General features: G+C 41.4%; 1 protein-coding gene across 1 annotated transcript in view; it reads left to right on the top strand.

Moving 5' to 3' along the window:
- BMPR1B (bone morphogenetic protein receptor type 1B) overlaps positions 1-22,136 on the top strand; it is a gene marked incomplete at its 3' end in the record, with an annotated part of 97,440 nt that extends 75,304 nt beyond the window's left edge. The window contains exons 3-11 of the mRNA XM_084204056.1: positions 3,572-3,674; positions 4,630-4,732; positions 10,692-10,788; positions 11,608-11,746; positions 16,475-16,667; positions 17,116-17,413; positions 19,726-19,901; positions 21,149-21,279; positions 22,011-22,136. Of these exons, the coding sequence (XP_084060182.1) occupies positions 3,572-3,674; positions 4,630-4,732; positions 10,692-10,788; positions 11,608-11,746; positions 16,475-16,667; positions 17,116-17,413; positions 19,726-19,901; positions 21,149-21,279; positions 22,011-22,136 (1,366 nt within the window). The remainder of the gene's footprint in view (positions 1-3,571; positions 3,675-4,629; positions 4,733-10,691; positions 10,789-11,607; positions 11,747-16,474; positions 16,668-17,115; positions 17,414-19,725; positions 19,902-21,148; positions 21,280-22,010) is intronic.
- Positions 22,137-22,502: the final 366 nt, after the last annotated feature.

Below are 22,502 nucleotides of genomic sequence, written 5' to 3'. Positions count from 1 at the left end.
CTATGTGTTGCCTACTAGATTGTATTTCTGCCCATTTATTTGGTTATCTAAAGCAATAAATAATTAAGTTGCTTTTTCAGTGTTACTAAAGGTGATAAAACTCACTTGAGTGATGTTATTTTCATTGTCCTGTTCTCCAGATGATATGCTTGAATTTTCTTTGTAATTTCGTATGTGGGAAAAAAAAAAGACTTTGACAGTGCCCAAAGCACTGAGTTCATAAAACTTTCGTTTTAAACAACTGTAATTTTTAGGGGAAAATTGAACATTTTTCTGATAAAGGAGCTATGGTGAGATCTTAAATGTTAGCCTTTCAATTTTTTAATATTTATGTTCATTTTGCAATTTCTTCCTTTATGCAGGAACTTTTAAAATAATTTTTAAAAGCGAGCAGTGACTTGTCACGTTGCTTTGGATGGAAGTAAAAAAATGCTCTTGCTCTTTCTGGTATCGAAATGAGGAACATAAAGAGGAGGAGTGTAAAAAAGTAATAATACTTGTATGGACTCATTTGAAATCAAATTAAAGATAGGGGATCTGTTCATCAAATTATGAAAGTTACCTTTCTCTTTGTGATAGGCATTGAATGAGGGAAAGATGTTGCTTTTCTAAGTTATGTATTGCCATCCCTGGCTGTGTCCCACAGCCACAGAGCCGGGTGGGAAATCTCCAGCAGGCTGGCTTTGGTGGCTGAGGAGTCACATCTTCTGTGAGAAGTGGCTGCTGGCCAGTGGGGACATCTGTGTGAGCAGATGCAAAGCTCTTGGCCTTGGTTCCTCTCTTGTGACATTTAGGAAAGGTCTGAGTTAAGATCCCTGCTTTCTTTGTGGTAATCTGTAATTGTAGCAGCACCTTCTATATCAGTGTCTGTCAGTGTTTCCCTATCAACTCCCTTTATTTTCCTGGATTTTGACTTGGCTGTAAGAATTCACTCTTGGCAAATATGTGACACAGCAAATCTGTGCTTATTAGTGATCACATCCAAAGTGAATTTAATCTCTCCCCCCTGCACCATACTGTAATAAGATTGTGCTTCAGTGGAGGAGGTTAGTGGATGTATCCAGTTGTATCCACACTGAATTCCTTCTTTGCACACCATTTGCAGAAGCAATTTACACAAAATTAGAATTCACATTACAGATTTTAAGAAAATAGAAGTTCTATACTACAATTTTCTTTCTAGGAAGTGGAGAATAGGTTTTTCATACTGCTTTGCAAGTATCAGTGATGTAGAGATGCTTCTTGTTCTGTAGCTACCAAAACAAGTATAAAATGTGAGACTGTTCACACATCTCTGACTTGTTTCTTACTGGCTATATTAGTAAGTTTAATTTCTACCCTAGTCAGGTGTGAGGTGGGGAAATCAATAAAACAGCAGGGGTGTGCCCTGCCCTTTTTCTTGCAGTGTGTGGTCCATTTGACATTCTGTGAACCAGGAGAGCATTGACATTCTGTGAACCTGGGGCAAGGGGGGGAAGCAGGTTGGAGATCCTTTTTTCTTTTCAGTTGAGTCCCTTCTCCCTCTCATCCAAGCACCTCAGAAATTCTCAAAAAGACAATGAGTTCTTACATTGCATGAAAGCTTTTTGTAGTTTGGTTTTATTTTTTTAGAAGTAGCAACAAGCAGTAGCAGTGTTTATTCTGCTCAGTAATGCTATTTTTTTCTCTCACTTCTCCTTCATTATTCTAACGTCTGTAAAGAGTATGGTTTAGACTTACTGCTGGAGCTTTAACACTTCTTTGTTTTGCTCTACCCAATCTCATTTTTTCTTTTTAAATTTGGAGTACAATTTTTAGAGGGACTAAAGTGCATGAGGAGCCTGACTTCAGTTTTCATAAGTGAGCTAAAAATCAGAGTCGCATAGGACAAGTCAGAATAATAGAATTAAACCAGCTGACTTTCTGTTTCTTTTTCTTGCTTTTGCACACAATTTGACTTTTCCTTCCCCTGCTTTTCTTTGATGAACCAAAAGTTTTGAGTTTTTTTGCTGGGGCCTGTTAGCTGTGGAGTCCACTTTTGTGTTTCACTTGATAGCAATTTATTGTTTTGTTGCTCTGTCCCTTGGGTTAAACTTACTCATTATTTTGAATCAAAGGCACCATGCAAACAAATAAAATCTAATCTAATATAATATTCTTCTCTAATGGATTCCTTCCAGTCTCTCTTGGCAATCCTACTGTTCCTATCTTTTCAGCTCAAGCAATGACATCAAGGTGGCTGTTGCCCAGAAGTGTTGCTGCCTCCTTTGCCTCACTCCTATGTACAGTGTAAAGAAGGGTGGAAGTCATTGCTGGCTTCCCTGAGAAAGTGATTTGTAATTTGCAATTGGTTACTTTTCAGATCCAGAAGTCATGATAGATTATTATTTGAAGTAATAAGCTTACCGTGGCTAGACCCTGCCCCACTAATAAAAAAATATGCCACAGAAAATGTTTGACGTGATCCTCTGCAGCATCTCTAGGTTGTGTAGCTAATACTCACAAATTGTGTTTGTCTCTTAAATGTGTAACTGTGGCTCTTGTTTCCTACATCTTCATTACCTGTGCCGCTGGCGCTCTTTAGACTCTTGTTTCATTCAAGTAAGGAGCAAATCATCTGAAATTTTGCTGTATTTAAGTTTTCTAATCTTTTTTTCTTTTTATTTCCTTGTTTTAACTGAGTTTGTTTCTTCTCTTCTGAAAAATACTCATTGCACATAATAGCCACTGTTATTTTCCTTGAGCAAATAACTGAATATTTTATTTTTCTGTGACTTAAGTGTCTTATATTAAAGAGTTTTTTCTTTATTTGTGGATCTTCTTCCTGCAAGTCTGTCAGTTTTTGTTTCTTACGCGTTACATATCCCCATACAGCAGTCTCAATAAAATGCAGCCACCCTTTCCATAGCCTCCACTCCCTCTTTCCATAGCCTCCACTCCCTCTTTCCATAGCATTCAGGCATTTGACCTTCATCAAGGAAGGACATTTATCACCAGCCCCATCTAGCCATCTGTTGGTACACTTGCCCTCCCTGGTGCACGTTCCTGTAAACGGGAGCATTACGGATCACTTCAGCCTTATAACCCACGTAAACATCTAAGAAGGGTGTTGATGATAACTCAAGGACTCAAACACAGGAGTGGTGCAGTTCATAATACGGTTAAAACAGGAATCACAAATCACTCTTGGTAATATTTTACATTTAGTATCTCAGAAGTGATTCTTTCTTCAGGTCTGTACCGTGGTGCAGGTGTTGGTGCCTTGTTCCTGCACTCAGGGTAGACCTTGTGTAGCACTGAAGCTTGCCCTGGGTAGGTTTCCAAAGTCTTTACAGACTAATGCCCACAGGCAGAGAGCTGGGGGGCTTGTTAGTGGGGTTTAGGCTGTGACATGATGCAAAGGTAAGTGCACAGCTCTGAGGCAGAGCCTCCTTCGTGCGGGCAGGAGCTGGTCCGCAGCAGCCCCGGTGTGTCCATTTGGGAATGGCAGATTTGCCTGGCAAGGAGCAAAGTTTAAGACAATATTCAACAGCACATTTTCCACTTTTCACATTTCAGTGCTTTTTCCTGATTCTTTCTTTCCAATCCACAGCACTGATGGCTACTGCTTCACCATAATAGAAGAGGATGAGTCCGGTGGACATTTAGTCACCAAGGGATGTCTTGGATTAGAGGGCTCAGACTTCCAGTGTCGGGTGAGGAAGCATTTTCTGCCACACTGTCACTTGAATTTTTGATAATTTTCAATTAAAGTGCAGTCAGCTGACATTACTGTGTCCATATTTTCCACTTCTGTTCCTTTGGCAGATAGCTGATCTGCATTAATTACTGAGGGGAGTGCATTTGTATCCCCAAAAGATGATGCTATAGATCCTCCTGATAATAACAGCTCATGTGTTTGTTTTTGGCACTGCTGCTATTAGTAACATTCCCACTCAGAGGAAGTTTGGATTTACAGAAGTGCAGTGTGAACTCCTCAAATTTCCATGCTAGCTACAGTTAGTTAGGATATTATTTGATGGACTGCAGCAACATCTGTGTCTTACATGCAGTTGCGCTTTGGTTTGGGATTTGTGGTGCCAAATATGCCATTCAAGTACAGTAATCACCTGATGGAAAACAAATATCACTGCATTGAAGGGGTGTGGAAAATGGAGCAAGGTGGTTACCTTTCCTCACGTTAACCTTAAGTGGTTTTCAATGAGTACAGGAATGGTTTCATCATTATGCTAATGGAAGGTATTTTATCCAGCTTCCCACAAGACCAGAAGCTGCAGCTAAATTAGTCCATGCAGCAATTCCTGTATTATCCTGGCTAACCTGTTTTGGATACCCATATTAATTCCTTTTTAGTCTAATTGATGGATGTATGTGACTGTCACACTTCTGACTTGCACCATTAGAGAAAGTCAGTCCCTTCTGCAGCATTAAGGCACCAACAGGAGTAAGTTTGGAGTGAATTAATGTCTCGATTACCTGGATGAAATATTGCTGGATATGCTGGTTGGCAGGAATCCTTACTCCACACATCCTAGGAATCTGCAGCAGATTGCAGTCCAGCTAGCAAGCACATCTTTCAAGTGCCAGAATGACCGTGTATATTTACAACATAGGTAATGACTTGCTTTCCATTTAAATTGCTTGTTGCAGGACACTCCTATTCCACACCAAAGAAGATCTATTGAATGCTGCACAGGCCAGGATTACTGTAACAGACACCTTCATCCTACACTGCCACCACTGAAGAATCGAGGTAAGGGAACAAAATCCAGTCCTAAGCTGATTTTTTCCTGCTGTTGGTCCTTGTGCCTTAGGGAAAAATAGAGCACAGACTGAAGCACCCCTATCCAAGAGCATGTGATTAGAGAGATAAATGGCATTAAACAGTATTTCTCCATTCCTGTAGGTTGTGTGTGGAGTGGTGCTGATGCTTGCTACTATTTCTGCTGCACACGTGCAGTGAACATGAGATGCATTAGAGCTCCGTGATGCTGTCCTAGCACAGACCTGCTGAGCTATCAGAGATCATCTCAAAGACCTGGGCTGGCTGTGGCAGAGGATGACTCTTGCTGTGTATTGATAATAAAATGGAATCCTCTCTCCAGTCCCTGTAGCATGCATTGCTCTCATTCATAACTCCACACACAAATTGGTCAGTTCAAGTTGACACAAGTTGTAAGTTTTTCTTATTTACAAGACCTGATCATCCAGCACTGGGACCATAATGACTCACTAAAGTGTATTTTTTATGTCAACAATGTAGCTGGAAAAAAAATGTAGGGTAAGAACCCACACAATTAAAAAAAAATAGATATTTGAGAGCAAATGGGCATGTATTAACTTAGTAGATGCTGAGGCAAGGTTTTAGCATTTTTGCTTGTTTAAACATCACTTTCGGAAAGCTGGTAAAACTATTTTTGTCTCAGTGTTCAGAATAAATTTTATAGAAGTGTATTCCTAAGTAAGTGTAAATTCATCCATAATAAACTCTTGGCATTAGCAGGAACTGTGGTAGTCAGCATCGAGTCGGTTCAGGGTTGCAGAAGAATTTATGATCGTGGTGTTCTGTGTTGAAGATCCAGATCGGGGCACAGATGCACTCTTAATTTCACCAGCAGCAGATACTCACACGAATGCATGCTCAGAGAAAGCCTTCACTCATGTAAGCTGCTCCCTTCAGGCCTGTGAAATCCTGCACAGATGGGCTGCAGAGTCAGGCCTTTGGAGAGTAGTATGTAAATACTTCACTGTTTACTAGCAAGGCATTAAGGCAGTGAAACCTCATAAAATTCTGACTTCCAGCAGAAGAGTTATGTACTACTTTGTTGGTTTATTTAATTTTTAAAAGTTCTTTGGACTGAGAGAGAAGCTCCAAAAAGCAGTCAATATTTGTTCACACTTACTTAGTCTTTCATTAAATATTAGTTTGGAAAACACTGCCATGATTTCTTCTTGCTACTGGCTGGGTTTATTCTACATTAGGACTACTCAAAATTACTGAATCAGAGCCTAATGCTAGACATCCATCTATTAAGAATTTAGTTACCTGGCAATGCTATCTGCTGCTTACAAAGAAAGCAATGAACCAAGCTTTTGGTAGTGGCAGAAGGTGTTAGGTTTGATGTTGGGTTTGTCCTGTGTGTATAAGGGTAAATAAAGTATCACTGGAGAACCATGGTGGCAGAGAGAATATTTTCTAAAAGAAAAATTTCAGCGAGCTGGATCGGGGTTCTAGCTGTTCTGTGTTGCAAAGTTGACTATTTTAGCATGGCAGACAAAAGGTGATGTAGTCACTCAACATACTCAAAAGATTTGTATTTTTTTAAAATAAGCTCTCACACTACCAGCATCCTGACAGTGTTTTGTAGAAATGCATTTCAGGAACTGCTTAAAAAAATTTGGCTGAACAGGGCTGAAGTCACCTCCTTTATTAAAGCCTTAGGTTAATATGTCATTCTTGGTGCCAGGCCTGTTTTAATTTGTTGCTGCTGTATCCTAGTATGAAACCTCAGAAAAAAAAGAGCCCTAGTTTGAACCACAGGCCCTCACTGCAAATAAGTACAAATACTGTCTACAAATAGATGCTACTGCCAGTGCCCAGTACTGTGGCTGTGATCATTGCTTCTACTGGAAGCATTTAGGTTAGGCTGTGATTGTCTGAGTAATGTAGAATTGTATATCAAATTTGACATGAACTGTAAGTACAGAGAAAGAGAGGTGAACTTAAGCTTCTTGGAATAACCTTCTGGCCTTCAGGGTTCCATGAAAGATACGTGTGCTCCTCAGCATCTAGAAAACAAACAGAAATTTGGCTTCTGATGAGCTCACATCTGAGGTGATGCCTCATGGGAAGCAAAGTCCAGGGGGAGCATGCAGCTGCAGGTCAGAGGCTGCAGAACTCAAAAGTGACCTATGCACCAAGGTGACAGCTACAAAGGCAAGTGACTTGTGTTCTCTTTGAGTGCTTTTCCAGGCCTGGCATGTGCTGCAAGGCAAGATTTATGCCATGCCCTATCCTTCTCCTCTCCCCCCTGGAAAGAAAGAGGACCACATCCATGAAAGTGAGAGCTAGAAAAATTAACACCGGTCAAAGCAAGACTTGTTAAGTAAGATGGAAGAAACAGCAGCTAAGCCTAAGTTTTGAGCTCATCTTGGTACAGAGCTAGCAGGATAAAATATCCCAGAGAAACCATTAAACCCTTGTGCCAGCTACACATCTGTCTTATTAAGGAAATAAAAGTCATAATTGGGTCTGATATAACACCTCTGCTTTAAACAATAAAAGATATTCCTGGAAATCCCAGCAAAAGCACAGGCTGAGACCAGTCAAAAGGAGAAATATGTCTTTACTGATTTAGAGCCTATATAAGCAGAAGTGGTGGTGCCACCGTGTCTGGCTCCCTGCCTGTATAGCTAGTGATGAATGGGCAAGGGAATGATTGGAGGAATGATGGGGTTTGATGTGTGCACAGTCTCCACGCCTCAGATTTCACTGCCGTTTTTACTTGGATAGCTGTAACATTCTGAGCTGGAGGGACCTGGGGTGGGAGGAGAACCTCCTCTCCCTTTGATATGCTGCCTTCTGAACCTTCTGGGTGGCATTTTCAATGCGCTCCTCAGCGTGGTCCCGCTGATGACAGTGAGTGAAACAAGTGGTGGAGGAGGGGGAAATTGCAGGAGAAAAGCAGAGAGGCAGCTTGGTCTGACCGAGCTCCCTGCTGTCCCCAGCCTGCACCACTGTTTTCCCACAACATGGAGCTGTTAATGTGCTGTTTGCTGGGCTGCACTCTTATCAGCCGGCCAAGGTATGTGAAGAAGCCTCCCAAACCTACAGTATGTTTGTTTTGCACTTCCCACACCATGCTCCAGTCATCGCTCGCTGCTGCCTCCGTGGAAGCTGCTGCTTCTTCTCACAACCCTGCTGCTTGGCACCTTGCAGTTCCAAGCAACACAGCAGTAAAAAACACAGCCCTGGACTCCTTAAAGGTCAGAGTGCCTTCATCATGTAAACTGGCACTGACCAGGACCCACCATAGAGCCCACAGGCGAGTCCCTAGGCAGGCTCACAGCTGAGCTGCCCCATCCCTCCTCCTGGTCAAATAGTGAGGTTTGCCCTGTTGCCCTCTGGGGAACAGCCTGGGCTGGAGGAGCAGGAGAAGAAATCCAGCCTGGCTCAGTGCAGCAGAACCAACAGACATTGCTGGTGTCAGGATAGGGGCTTGCATTTAATCTTGTGCTGTCCACACACACCCCAGCAGGCTTATGAAGTCCTCAAGCTAGGCAGCAAATGAAATCCTGCCAAAATGCGTTAAAAACGCAGGAAGTGTTTGAAAGGTGGGACAATAGCTCACTTGCCATCAGCATTGCCTCTCAAATAGCCAAATAAATAGAAAGGCATATGGAACTTACTGTCCCCTCCTGTGAGAGCCGGCTGCCCCCTGTGCTGTGCGGTGAACCACTGCTGAAGCTGTGCCCCTGTTGGCATGCAGACACCACCCAGCACAGGGTCAGCTGCACGTCTGGTCAAAGTCTTGTTTCCTGCTCCCAGCAAGGAGATCAGGACACGTTCCTTTATGTCTTTCATGCTTTCCTGACACTTGCTTCACATAATTGCATTTGGGTACCAAAAGAATTCTGCAGTGTTGGCGCCTGAAGTTCATCTAAAAGTACACTGCACTTCCAAAATGCCTTCTGGCCTCTGGGGAAACCAAACTGCCTTTATTTACTGTTCTGAATGGCAGAAGCCCATTAGAAACATTGAGCATAAGGTTTGGATCACTTAAACCCTAAAAATTGTTGGAATTTGGTTCCAGATTTCAGCATGTTTGTCATCCCTCTCCAAATGTACGTACTCGTCCACGCCCAGACAGCGTGAACAACTTCACGGGCAATACTGTGTCTGCAAAAATGCACAAATTTCCACTGCCTGAACATCCAGCAGACACAAGTCTAAGACCTGAATTGTTCCCTCTTCATCTGACATCAGTTTTCATTACTGCTAAGCTCAGAAGCTCAGCTTCCATCGTGTTGTGCTGTGTGAAGCGGGAGAACCCTTGCTGTGGGTGGTTATCCGGGTTTCTCCCAGGTATGGAATGCCGCCTTATGGTCTCTGTGCTCTGCTTATTCATCTGATGGGCTGTGACATCTGAAACTGTTACAACCCACACGTTTTAGAGGGAGGTGGTGCTGACACAGGCTGCTCACAAAGCACAAACCAGAGCCCTCAGCCCTTCAGGAGAGCTCTGGATTCCCCAGTGGGCTCTCGGTTTCGACCCACAGCCCACTTGGAGTGGCAGGCCAGGGATAAATCTGCTGTGGCAGGCAGAAGGATGGGCTCGAGGGTTTTCCTGATAGACATCGTGTCAGTGTCCCCTTTCAAAGGCATCAGCCATGTCCTGAATGTTTACATTGTTGGTTCTCCCAGAGCAGGCAATGGCAGGTTAAAACATGACCGGTGTGATCAGGAGGTGTATTGGTAGGTAATCTCTGTTTGTAGTGGAAAGGGGAAAGAAATTGCTGAGGAGCAAAAAAAAAAAAAGAAAAAAAAAGGGAGAAATTGGATCTTGAAAATAAAAGAGTCTGAGAGTAAACTAAGAGTCCCTTAGGAATCTCCTGGTCTCATTTCCCTTGTAAATGTGAAACATAATAACGTCGTTCCAGGACCTGTCAATAAGGATAGATTTCTTGCATTCTCCGATGTGTCAGGCACTGGAGTGAAGGATGCAAGACAGCAAGGCTGGAAGAGCTTCAGAAAACATGGCCCTCATTTGCATTATCCCATGTTATTGGAAGGGTGGTTTGTGTATGTACAGGCTGAAATACTATAATTTGGAGAGTTTGAGTGGCAGGGGAGGTTAAAAAAGAATAGAACTGGATGTCTTTGTTTTTCAGCAGAGAAGCATGCATGAAGGTCAGACTCACTTGCCTGAGCTGAGAATTCAAATTTGGAGATTAATGTTATACTTTAAAGGAGAATACGAGACTCTTATACAAAGGTTGACTGAAATATTTTAATAGTTTTATGCAAAAGCATTTTCTACAAGTTTCTTGACACATTTGATTTTCAAAGTGTTTTGCAGAAAAGCCACTGGAAGGATAGTTTTGCCCACCAGCATAGGAAGGACTTGCTGGCACACAGGGCTGCTAGAGATGGAGAAGAAAATTCTTGCTCAAGTGTTTAAAAAGGGATCCAAGAGACAAATTGTTCTGTAATGATAGAAATATTACACTTTCAAGGCCTCTCGTGGCCTTCCTTGTTGGAGGTTGAATGGTCTACTGTCTTCCCTTCTAGAATAAATGCAGTTTGGTGGGTGGTTTGGTTTGGTTTTCTTAGTTACTCATTAAGATGTTGCTTAATCTGAGTGTTTAAAAAAGGCAGTGATTTTTACACTTCCTGGTTAATCACTCAGGTTAAGACCCGGAGCTACAGGTCTTGATTGATTTTTCATTCAGAGGCAAACGGGGAATTGTAAATCAAGGCGATGCTTTGCCTGAGTGAGGACTGAGAAAACAAATAGGTTTTTTTGACGCTGGAGGTGTCAGTTCTGTCCTGGTCAGTGAGGTCAAAGAGGAAGCCAGAAAATCCAGGAGTATCCTGTACAGGAATTACGAGGAAAGAGCGGAAATGATCCTGTGCTCAATGCACTTTTCACATTGACTTCACACCATCTCCCTTTCTAAATTTTTCTCCTTTTTTCATTTTTTAACCCCAGACTTTGCTGAAGGAAACATTCACCACAAGGCCCTGCTGATCTCAGTGACTGTTTGCAGCATCCTTCTGGTGCTTATCATCATATTCTGCTACTTCAGGTAAATAAGGAATATTTTGGCAGCTTGGTAATGTTCCTCCCAGCATTTATCTTTTTATAGATTTAGGAAATTGAAAAAAATAGAAGTAGGCCTTAAAGAAAAGAAATGAGGAGCTGTAATTTTATCATGAGAAAAAAAAGTGTATTTTATTGATGCTATTCACAGGTATACCTGTGTGATGGATTTCATACAGAATCTTGCACTCAACATCCTTAAAAGCAATTTAGGTAGAAGCACAGGTTATTTTTTACTGAGAAGGCCGAAGGACAAATTTTATAGGGAAATTTTTGTAAGGGAAATATATCTAAGACTTCTAAATTTGTTTGTGTGATGAAGAGCTGATCATGAAAAAAGAAGATAATATAGTAATGTCAGTAAATGTGTCTAGAGTGTTATAATAATCTACATACCTTACATTTTAATTATTTGACACGTTTTTTACATATTCTCAGATTCCTTGCCTACCTCCTCTGGCTCCTAGAAATGCACTGCAGGCAATAAAATAAAGTTATTTACTTACTTGGTCAGTGTTTTTGACATATTTAAGTTTCTGAAAGGAAAACATTTGGTTGCTTTGCAAATTTACCCCAGACTGCATGGCCTGTGAGTGTTATACTTAGAATTATGATGATGTAAACAGCTGCTAAAAATAAAATAAAAAATTTTGGCCAGCGAGTCCAGTGTATTCCTCAGGGAAGCAGAGAAATCTGTTAGTCTATAAATGAAGGAAATGTGAAGGACGTGTGCATTCTTCATTGCACATGTGCTCATTGTATTCAAAACTCTTTTTTTTTCGTGTAAATTTTGTTTTCGTGTCAGATACAAGCGCCAAGAGACGAGGCCCCACTACAGCATCGGGCTGGAGCAGGATGAGACCTTCATTCCCCCTGGAGAGTCCCTGAAGGATCTGATCGAGCAGTCCCAGAGCTCAGGGAGCGGTTCCGGGCTCCCTCTCCTGGTAAGGAAGCAATTTTATTTTAGCGCACATTTCAAAGGCAAAAATGTGTAGAGGGAGAAGAGGCACAAAAAATACATCTGCATGTCCTCAGTTTTGTTTTAGGGTTTTTTGTTTGTGGTTTTTGTTTGGTTTTTTTTCCCCTCTACCAGGAGTTAGACTGGAGAACAGCTGCTTCAGAAGCAGGGGACTTTTTCATGTGAACTAAGCCAAAAAAGGTTAGGGGTATTTTTCTGCCTCATTTATTTTTTATTTTAGATACCATAGGGTAAGTATAGGCTAAGACAGCTCATGGAAGTAGATCAGGATTTACTCCAGTGTACAGGACAGCACCTGACCCCCTGATCTTTTCTTCTTCCTTTGTATGCACAACACACAGTAGGATTTCAAACCCTGACGCATCACCTTTTTCTAAAGTTCTTTTTCTAAAGTTTCTACAGTTCCCTTTTTCTAAAGGGAACTCTAACTTGTCAGACGTGGAACCTTTTTATTTGTAGGCTTCACTTTGCATTGTAGTGTGGCAATCTCAAAAGTTAATGGGATGGAGTTTGTGATTGTTTCTGAACAGGCTCCAGCACTGCTAAGCCTGCTGAAAAGGCAGAACGATCTGTGGCAATATATTTCTCTTCACCAGGGGGTTTTGTTTCTGGGGAAGATCACTGGTAGAAAAGAATTGGTAAAAAAGCTAGGTTACTTATTTAAAATAAGTGCCTCTGAGAAATTGGAAGATTTCATTTTTCAGAGTGGATACGTCCCTCCTGTCTTCCAAACCTATTGATGGTACTACTGCAGGTGTTGTCCGGCTTCCAAGTACCATGGTTGGTACTGGCTGGTTTTTGCCCACACATATTTTTTAAACACCCTAAAGAAGACATTAAAGTTTTACTATTTCCTTAAAAATGAAGCAACAGGCTCTGTCCTATCCTGTGCCAATGTCCTTCTAGCACCCTGTACTGGTTTTGGTTCACTAATTTGAGATTTTCTGGCCAATGGAGAGGGAGAGATTTTGTGTGCAGTTTAGGACAATTCCTAATGAGTTTCCAGTTGATTTAATTGTGAGGGATTCTTCCTTTTTTTGCTTTGGGGTTTGGTTGTTTTGGTTTTTTTTGTGTTTTGTTGTTTGTTTTTTTTTCATAATGCCTGCCACATCAAGATCTTTGTCACCACTTGTTCCAATGATGTAAAAAAATGTTACAATTTAGAGCAAATACAAGGAATTTGATTGTACTTCTCTGAGAAGATGTGTTTCCAGCAGCCCATGTGGGTAGCAGATGCCCTGGGGCACCTCACAGCAGTGCATGGCTCAGTCCTTCATCCCAGGATCCCAAAAAAGCTGGAGCAATGCTGTTATGACTGCTTGTTCTTTATGCCTTCCTCTGTCCCAGTGAGCAGTTTAAAGGAGGGATCTGTGGTCTGTCTCAGTGCTGTCCCCAGGTCTGCTCTTGTAGTGGATGGGAAACCCAACTCCTGCTGCTGAGCTGCTGTGATGGCCAAGGTGACATCCCAGCTGGGGCACTGCTCAGCACCTCCCAAGCTTGGAGACTCTGCAGCCACTGGACCAAGTGTTTTTCTTTCAGGAACTCTTCCTCCCCATCTCCCCCCTTGCTTACAAAAACCCCATGCAACTGTTTTTACAAGTAGTGATTTTGGGTGGAAGAAAATGGGTCTGGCACTCAGCAGTAGATGTTTGCTGCATTTCCCTGACAGCTCCAGCCACTGTGAGCTCACCAGGCACAGAGTGGTGCCTCTGGGCCCATGCCTGAAACAAGTGTGCCTGGCAGTAATGCTGTGGTCTTTATTGTGCAAGAGCTTATTTTTAACCTTGTTTCTTATGCAAAGACTGAAACATCCAGGGTTATAATTTCAGGAAAGTAAGATGCAAATTTAATGCGAAACGTCGCCTTATGCTAACCAGTAATGTTTTTCTTCTGTGTAGAACATTTATTTCAATGGGTACAAATATTATACCCAAAACAAGTATTAGCCAGGAATTTGTCAGTATGACATTCAGCAAGTGTTCTTTCTCCTGACCTGTCTGTACCTCTGACAGAAGAGTTTGCTGCAAGTTAAATGCTGCAAAATGGTCTGTCTGAAGAGATTGCTGAATTTTGGTCTCTACCTTCTCACACATTTTTTTCCTAATTTCCCTTCCAATGAACTTTGGAAGGCTTTTCAAGGGACTTCATCCGAGCCATAGGTATGAATTCTCTGTTCAAAATATTAAATTTACAAAAGGTTGGTCTGTCTAAATTTTCATCTGCAGTAGCTGAACACGTTTAGCTGAATGCCAGGAAAGTAGAAATAGTTGGTAATTAGATTGTTTCCACTCAGGGAGACGAAAGAAAGGGTCGTGTAACCTTACCTGGCTGCTTACAGAGCTCAAGCAGCAAAATACACAGATGTAAAAAGAAATAAGAAACCCACAGCCCCCCTCAGTGTAAATAACTCACACGAGCACATCATTCAACGTGCTTATGAAATCAGTTCAGCCAACAATTTTGATTAACCTATTTGTTTTAGAAATCATAATTGGTTTATGATTCAAGAAGGAGCTGAATTCCTTAAAAAAAAATAAATTGTTCATAGGAAATCATTTGACCAGTTCTAGCAAGACAAAACCAGGTTAAGGCCTTTCACATAGTATTCTGCCGCCTGAAAACCCATAACAGAAATGTGTTTTTCATTTTCTTAATGTAATTTAATAAGGAACTTTTCATCATTAAGTATTGTAATTGCATGTACTTTATGATGCCATTACATATATTTACACAAATTAAGTTATTTGATGTAACTACATTATTGTTCAGGATGCATTTTTAAAATGGGCAAAATAGAAAGCAACAATGCTGAAATGACATTACAAAATGTTACAGCAAAATTCCAATGTAATATAACTATTGTTCAATCACTATATGAGAGCATAAAAGATAAATCAATTTAAAAAATTAAGGCTAATCTCTATTGTTGGCTTTCATTGATGTTAATCAAAAATAATGGCACTGAAACTACCATCGTGAACATCTAGTAATGCAGTGCAGGGCTGGAAAGATGGAATTCTGTTTAAATGACAGCAGAAGAAAATGGGGATATTTGAAATAGCTTTGCAGAAATACCATAGTACGTTTTGCTTCTTAAAATTGTTCAATATGAAAACCAGTGGTTCACTTAAAGAATGAATGATGATAGACCTGACCTAATAGGTTTTGAGTTTGTCTTTGGATGCACATTCCTGCTGCAGTCATGGCACATGCATGGCAGTCCTGCCTGGCATTCCCAAACTGGTGGTTTCAACCAGACCTCCCAAGCACAACAAAGGAAGCAAATTATTTAAAAAATCAAATTTTGCTCATTTCTGTCAGCCAGGATTGCAAAATATTTTTGATTTTATGAATGAACATGATTTCATAGGGATTCAGTTAGACTGTTCAGTTAGAACAGTCAGATTCACTTGCTGCAATAACCTACTGGAGGTTTGTATCTGGATGGTGGCAAAATGGAGCAAGAAGCCGCAAATTTGAACTTGTCCAGATTTTGCCAATTGCTTGGGCCAGATGAAAATCTCATCACATTGGCAGCAATATTCTTTCAAAATCTTACCAGATCCTACCAGACAAAAACTCTTTAGCTGTGGGTTGAACTGGCAATGCTGTAGCACAAGAGGGTGAATTTTAAATCCCTGTTTTATTCAGTTGAGGCAGTGTCAGCCCCGTGAATTGTGTCGCAGCATCAACTCGCATTTTTATTTGTGAACCATTAGAAAGACATGATCTGCAGACATGCTCGAATCTGATGAGATTATAAGTCTCCGTTTGTCCAAGATTTTTTGTGGCTGTAAAAGCTTGTTAAATGTAGAGGCAGTCTGTCATCCTTGTGAAGAGTATCTCTGCAGTGCTGCTGTGGACATTGATCTTGCAGTAGCCATGATTTAGCCTCAGCTCACAGTACAGCCACTGACAAATCTGGCACAGACACTGGAAAGCTGCTCTTTAAAATATTTTGGGGGGAAATTGCTTTTTATGAATACGTAAATATGATTATTTAAATCAATGTAGGCATATGTGTTTTAACTCTGTAAGTAGTGATTGAGGTTCCTAACCAAATATATATTTTGAAATAATTAGGCATGGCAATTTGGCAATTTCAAGGAAGGTGATAGGAAGTATCATCCTAAAAAAATCAAAAAAGTAAAAAGTAATTCTGTAATTTTGCTAGTTTTGGAGCTCTAATGGGCTTTTGACTCTCGAGAGCCCTTGAGTCTCAGCAGTGTTGGCTGTGTAAGAAACATCCCTATATTAATGAAAATGTGTTACCTACCCCTTTGGAATTTGGACTGCATGGGGGTGACCAGGAGTGTTTTCTGTTCAAACTTTTCCAAAAGTAACAACAACAACAAAAAAAATTCTACCCAGCCCTAGATCCTGCAGAAAAATTTTAAAAAAATTCAGGGTGCAGGGACAAACATTTCCTTTACACTGACTGATATAGACCACAGTATATTTGAGTATGCATGGAAAGGCTTCATTTTAGTGATGGGAATATCCTCAGCAGTAGTGTGTCCTGGAGAAGATGGGAGCATCTGCAATTGTGGGGTGCTGCTGAAATCCATGCCACGATGGCTGCATATTCCACTCTCTTCTGGGCTGCCTGAGTGGGAAGCAGACACAGGAGGAGGGAGGTGAATGCAGAGATTTCCACTGAGCAAGGTGTAAGATCTGCCTTGGCATTTCACAGGTGCAAAGGACCATTGCAAAACAGATTCAAATGGTGAAGCAGATTGGAAAAGGTCGCTATGGAGAAGTCTGGATGGGAAAGTGGCGTGGCGAAAAGGTAGCAGTGAAAGTGTTTTTTACTACAGAGGAGGCCAGCTGGTTCAGAGAAACAGAAATCTACCAGACTGTCCTGATGAGGCATGAAAATATTCTTGGTGAGTGAAGTGAAAGAGAATTATTTGATGGTGAACAGGTTTTTAAGATTAGCAATTTTGTATTTGCTGTTATCTGATGTCCTTTCCGGTGTGCTTTGTTTCCCTCTGTGCTCTGCAATTAGCCACCCTGTGCTTTTCAAAGGAAAGTTATTCAAAGGATTACTGAAACATAAATAAAAGTTAAAAAATAATGGGGTTTAGGGGTTGTTATTCCAAACACAACATGTCTGTTTCAGCCACTGGTATATCTATATCTGGGCTTCTGAAAGTACATTAAAGGCTAGAGGTGAGGCACAGCTGTATGGAAGTAAGATGAAAAGAATTAAATACATTATTAAAACAAACCTGCTGAAATGGAGAACAGTCCAGAGTTCTGAACAGTCCAAAAGAAACCCCATGAGAAGTATTAACTTGAAAATAACCTTTTTTTTTTTTTTTCTTTTTGAAGGCTTCATTGCTGCAGATATTAAAGGTACAGGATCTTGGACCCAGCTGTATCTTATCACTGACTACCATGAGAACGGCTCACTTTATGATTACCTAAAATCTACCACCTTGGACACAAAAGCCATGCTGAAACTGGCTTACTCCTCTGTCAGTGGCTTGTGCCACCTGCACACTGAGATCTTCAGTACTCAGGGCAAGCCTGCCATTGCCCACCGTGACCTAAAGAGTAAGAATATCCTGGTGAAAAAGAATGGCACCTGCTGTATAGCAGATTTGGGCTTGGCTGTTAAATTTATCAGGTGAGTGGAAGTGAGGGGGCTGAGGGGAAGTTAATAAATCAAGTGCAAAAGTTTCCTTACTTGTTGACTGAGCGTGCACATGTGAGCAAGCACCTGCAGTGTGTGTGCACACCTGGGCTCTGCTCATCTGTGTGTGAGCTCACCTGTCTGGGGGGAGAATGTCCTGTCAGCACCTCATGCAGGTGTGTAAATAGTTGCTTTTTGATCATTTGAGCACGTTAGCTGCGTTTGTATAAAGGTTCAGTTTTCATCACTGGGTCCTCCATGGCTGCCCCATTATTGCTGGCACACAGTGAAAGGACACAGCAGTGACAGGTTGAAGTCACATCACTGAGCTTGTCACTGAAGCATTCAGCTTGTCTGATCCCATGAAAATTCACTCTCAACTTGGAGAGAGAAATACTAATAATTTGCACTAGTTACTAACTAGGATATATTGGAAAGGACCCCGTTTGGGCTGCCTTTTGTTTCATTTCCTACAAATCAAATTGCCGAAGTACAGATTTGATTTTTGAAATGGCTTTTAAATTTGATTTTTAAAAATGGTGGTGTGTTTAAACAACTTAGAAAGAGCAGACGAGTAGAACTTACTCGCTCCTGGGATTCATGAGGAGCCACTGCTCTCTGACAGCTCTGCTCAAAAGCAGCTTGAGCTCTCAGCGGTGGTCCTGGTGGTGGAGGCGCGTGTTCCCAGGTTTCTGATTTTTCTGTACACAGAAATGTGTCCAGAATACATAGACTGAATGTTTCCATTTCACAGGTCAGCTTTGAAACTGTGCACTCCCTGGAGTATTAAAAAAATTCAGGAATTCTGTACAAATCTTGAACTGAAAGTATTCAGAGTGAAAGGAAAGGCAGTTTTCACGTCCCCTTCTTACCGTTCACTTACCTGCCGGGTTCCTTGGTGAGGCATTTCCTTTATGAGCCTGACCTTTCTTCAGGAGACAAGAAAGGAATATTTTTACTTTGAGGAACAGAGGCCTAGAAAACAACAACTTGAAAATACACACTAAAAAGTTTTGGGGGTGAAATTCACCCTTTGCAGGTGTACTTTGCCTGGCAAATACAGAGCAGCACGCTGCTTAGCTGTGCATGAAGAAGAGCTAGGAATTACCGAGTGCTGTTTCAAAAGAAGGTGAAATATGGGTTTTTCACACTCCAGATGGAATTTATGTTATGTACTTGGCTTGTTTTCATACTGAATCCTTTCTCAGACAGCATTTCTCATGCAACAGCAAGGAACAGAAAATAGTTGGAAGGGGTGTGCTCTGCTGAAGCTAATGATTCTAGTAAAATTCTTTGTGTTTCCATTTCATTTGAAATAATTCAAGATAATGCAGGTCACTGGATTTATGTTACACTCTTGCAGGTGTACAGTAGTGCCACTAGTGTATGTATGATTTAATGGCCAGTGTAGGTGACTGGTTGTGCCACAGACTCGACTTTTTTTCATAACAGAAGGTGAAAAAAAAATTGCTGTACATGAAGAAAACCATAGAAATGCAATTATTCTGTCAGCATCTGTTGTATCCACCATATTTAAAATACATACATTTTGAAGGTGAATAAAGGGAAACAGACCTTTTTAAGCAAACCAGAATATATACATATATTAAACTTTTAAATATATTGAAACTGATGTAGCTGAATCTGAGTTAATAAGAAAAACAAGAATCCATTCACATAATTATTGGGGATTATTTCCCTGCGTGTTGCCTCTTCTGATCAATGTGTGAGGTGTGACACATTTGCTTAGATGTTTTTTATGCATTTATCTCTCTGTGTCTGCATATCTTCATGCGTAAAGGTTGGAAGGGATCAAACATAATGCATGCAAAAAATAATAGTTAGATTCATCTGTCTTGCAGATCTGATTTGCTACAGCTAAGAGATACTGCCCCAGCTACTTAGTATCCCCCATTAATGCTGAGACTGAAGCAATTAGGTGGTGGAGTATGTTAAGAAAACAGCTTTTAATGAAGATTTGATTGTTATCACTAACATTAGAGTTCGGCTAATGCTAATGAAATCTCACAAATGTTACAGCATCCCTGTTGAGTCTTATCTCCATTGTGGTTCTGCATTTGAATGCTTAACATAGCCTCAGGCGGGTCAGCCTTTTAAGGAGGGTTGCCTTCACACTAAGAGGCTTTTCTTGCAAGAATTGTTCCATTAAGATTATGCATTACTTTTGACCTTGTTTGAGAGTGGATGTGATGTGGATTTACTACCTCTTCCATCTAAATTGCTTTATTTTCAACCCACTTTACTGCATGTTTGATGCCCCTTTTTTCTCCTTCTTTTTCTTTTAGTGACACAAATGAGGTAGACATCCCTCCAAATACCCGTGTAGGAACAAAACGTTATATGCCTCCTGAGGTGCTGGATGAAAGCTTGAATAGAAATCACTTTCAGTCCTACATCATGGCTGATATGTACAGTTTTGGACTCATCCTTTGGGAGATAGCAAGGAGATGTGTTTCAGGAGGTAAAGAGCTGGGAGATCACTTTTAATTGTGTCACTGAACCTCAAGCCTTCCCTTACACCTTTTTCTCCGGGTAATTGTTTTTACAGTAATGAACAGATGTGGGTAAACTGTACAGGTAACTCTCTTAATACCTGTTCTCATGTTGAAACTTATTTTAAAGCATCAGTCAGTGCAATTTCAACAGCAGAGATTTAGACTGTATTTTAATGGCTCGTTTGAAGGCAGCTGATGCCGGCACTGAGGAAGTGTGGAACTCATTTGGGGACCTCTTCTAAAGGCATCACGTTTCTGCTAGACTGGGGGTGTTCAGTTAATTTAGCAGAAAGAAAATAGTGGTTTCTTAGTTTAGTTAAGAGTTAAATGAAAGGAGGAGGACAAACAATTCGAGGTTTGCTGTTCTACTCTTTGAAATAAATAATTTGTTTACAAGACAAGTAACAAAACACCAGAGGGAGGGAAGTGGCACTTATTACATCACTGTCATACCAGTGATGTGCTTCATTTCCCTCTTTCTGCTCAGTGTAGTGCAGAAAGTGATGGGTGTTGTTACCTCTCTTTTGCCACTGAGAAAGTTAAATGCACAGAAATGACTTGGTAGCAGTTCTGTGCCAGTTTGGTGGTAAGAGCAGAGCATGTCTCTCTTGGGTCTCTGCTACCTTCAGCATTCCTTATGGGTCTTTAAATCCTGCAGCAGCACGCTGAATGCTCACCCTAGAGAAGCTGAATGTTGCCAATGAGCAGCAGGATCCCTCTGTTTAAAAGCTGGTGATGTGTGTTGTAACGTTGTGAGGTAAAATCTGTAATGTTTTTGTAATTGTTGCTGTGCACAAAGAATGGCACCTTGCCATGTTCTGAAAAGGCACAGAAATGCCCTTTAGTATTTTCCAGGTTCACTGATAAGAAGGAGACCTAACTCAAGGTTAATTCTCTCTCAGATTACTCTGATACAGACCCTATGCTAATAGCTCGTTCTGTGAGAACGTACTGGAGATTGCTGGACTGGACAGCAGTGGTAGAAACTGTCTCACTTGGCAAGTTACTGCACTTTTGGATTTAGATACCTGGCCAGTCTTTACACAGCAATGGTTGCATTGGAACTTGACTGTGGAATAAACTTCTAGTCCTTTTTAAGGGCAGCACACCCAACTGTTAGACAGTATGGCCAATCTGCTATAAAATGAGAGGGGAAGAGGGCAGTGGAAGTTTTTTTTTCTTCAAGTGACAGGCAACTAATTGCTTCTTTCAGGAATAGTGGAGGAGTACCAGCTTCCATACCACGACCTCGTGCCCAGTGACCCCTCGTACGAGGACATGCGGGAGATCGTGTGCATCAAGAGACTGCGCCCCTCGTTCCCCAACAGATGGAGCAGCGATGAGGTACCTGTCATCCCTCTTAGCATCTGTGCTTTTCATCAGAGCTAGGGAGTGAGACTGACCCAATTCTGCATCATTTTGAGGGAGGAGGACATTTACCACTGGTGCTGCAGTTTGGGAATAGCAGCATGTAGATGAATAGTCTGTGGGGAGATGAAAGATTTAGGTGGCATGAAATTTGTGAGTGTGAGGGAAAAAAAACAATCTCCCTGGGATGCTTGAGGTCTTGTGCAACAGCCAGTGTGGGAAGATCTAACCAAACCTCACCTGCCTCATCCTCTCCCTAGCCAAATCCCTCTGAGCCTTCAGACTGGGGCTGGAAACACTGGAGGAAGGAGTAGCAGTTCCTGGAAGGGCTTTTGTGTGGTGGCACTCAGTGTTTGGTTTGCTACCACATGTGTCAGGCATTGGGAAGGTTTATTGCAATAGCTGCTCTTGATTAATTGGTTATCATGCTTGGAAATCCCACCCCAGGCATTCCAGCCATAAAAGGACCATTAGTTACTACATAGTGCTTGTGTATTTCCACAATGCATTTATAAAAATCTCCGCTAATGTACACGAACCTTGTTTGGCTGGTCTGGGCAGTGCTGGTGGTGTTGATCTGCAATGCCTTTCAGGCTCTGCACTGCCCTTAGAAAAGACCTTTTCCCTTCAGTTTTTCAGCACTGCCAGCAAGTGCAGTCTCCTGTCCCACTGACCCCGTGGGACTTTCTCTCCCGTTCTCTCCGCAGTGCCTCCGGCAGATGGGGAAGCTGATGATGGAGTGCTGGGCTCACAGCCCTGCCTCCCGGCTCACCGCCCTGCGCGTCAAGAAGACACTTGCCAAAATGTCAGAGTCCCAGGACATTAAGCTCTGACTCTGCCACAGGCAGCTCCGCTGGAGGCCCCTGGAAATGGACTTTCTTGTGCAGGCAGAAGTCCTGAAGATGAATCAAAAGTCTTTGCTAAGTAACCTTGAATGGAGGAGTCACGCTTAAGAGCAGCTGTGAGTTTTGAGGAGACTATCCATTGAAAAAATCACCTGAATTTTGACATGCAAGATTGAAGAGGCTTGTCTGCCCTTGTTTACATGGGGAAATACAGTTTTAGTAACTGGTTTAAGATTATGCATGTTGCTTTCCATGAAAGCCACTTATTATTTTATTATTATTATTATTATTATTATTGTTATTATTATTATTTTGATTGTTTAAAAAGATACTGCTTTAAATTTTATGAAAATA

Source organism: Fringilla coelebs (assembly GCF_963513975.1).
Source record: "Fringilla coelebs genome assembly, chromosome: 4".
Taxonomy (NCBI): Eukaryota; Metazoa; Chordata; class Aves; order Passeriformes; family Fringillidae; genus Fringilla; species Fringilla coelebs.
Note: the sequence above shows the minus strand (reverse complement) of the source record. Positions and strands in the feature narration are given on the sequence as shown.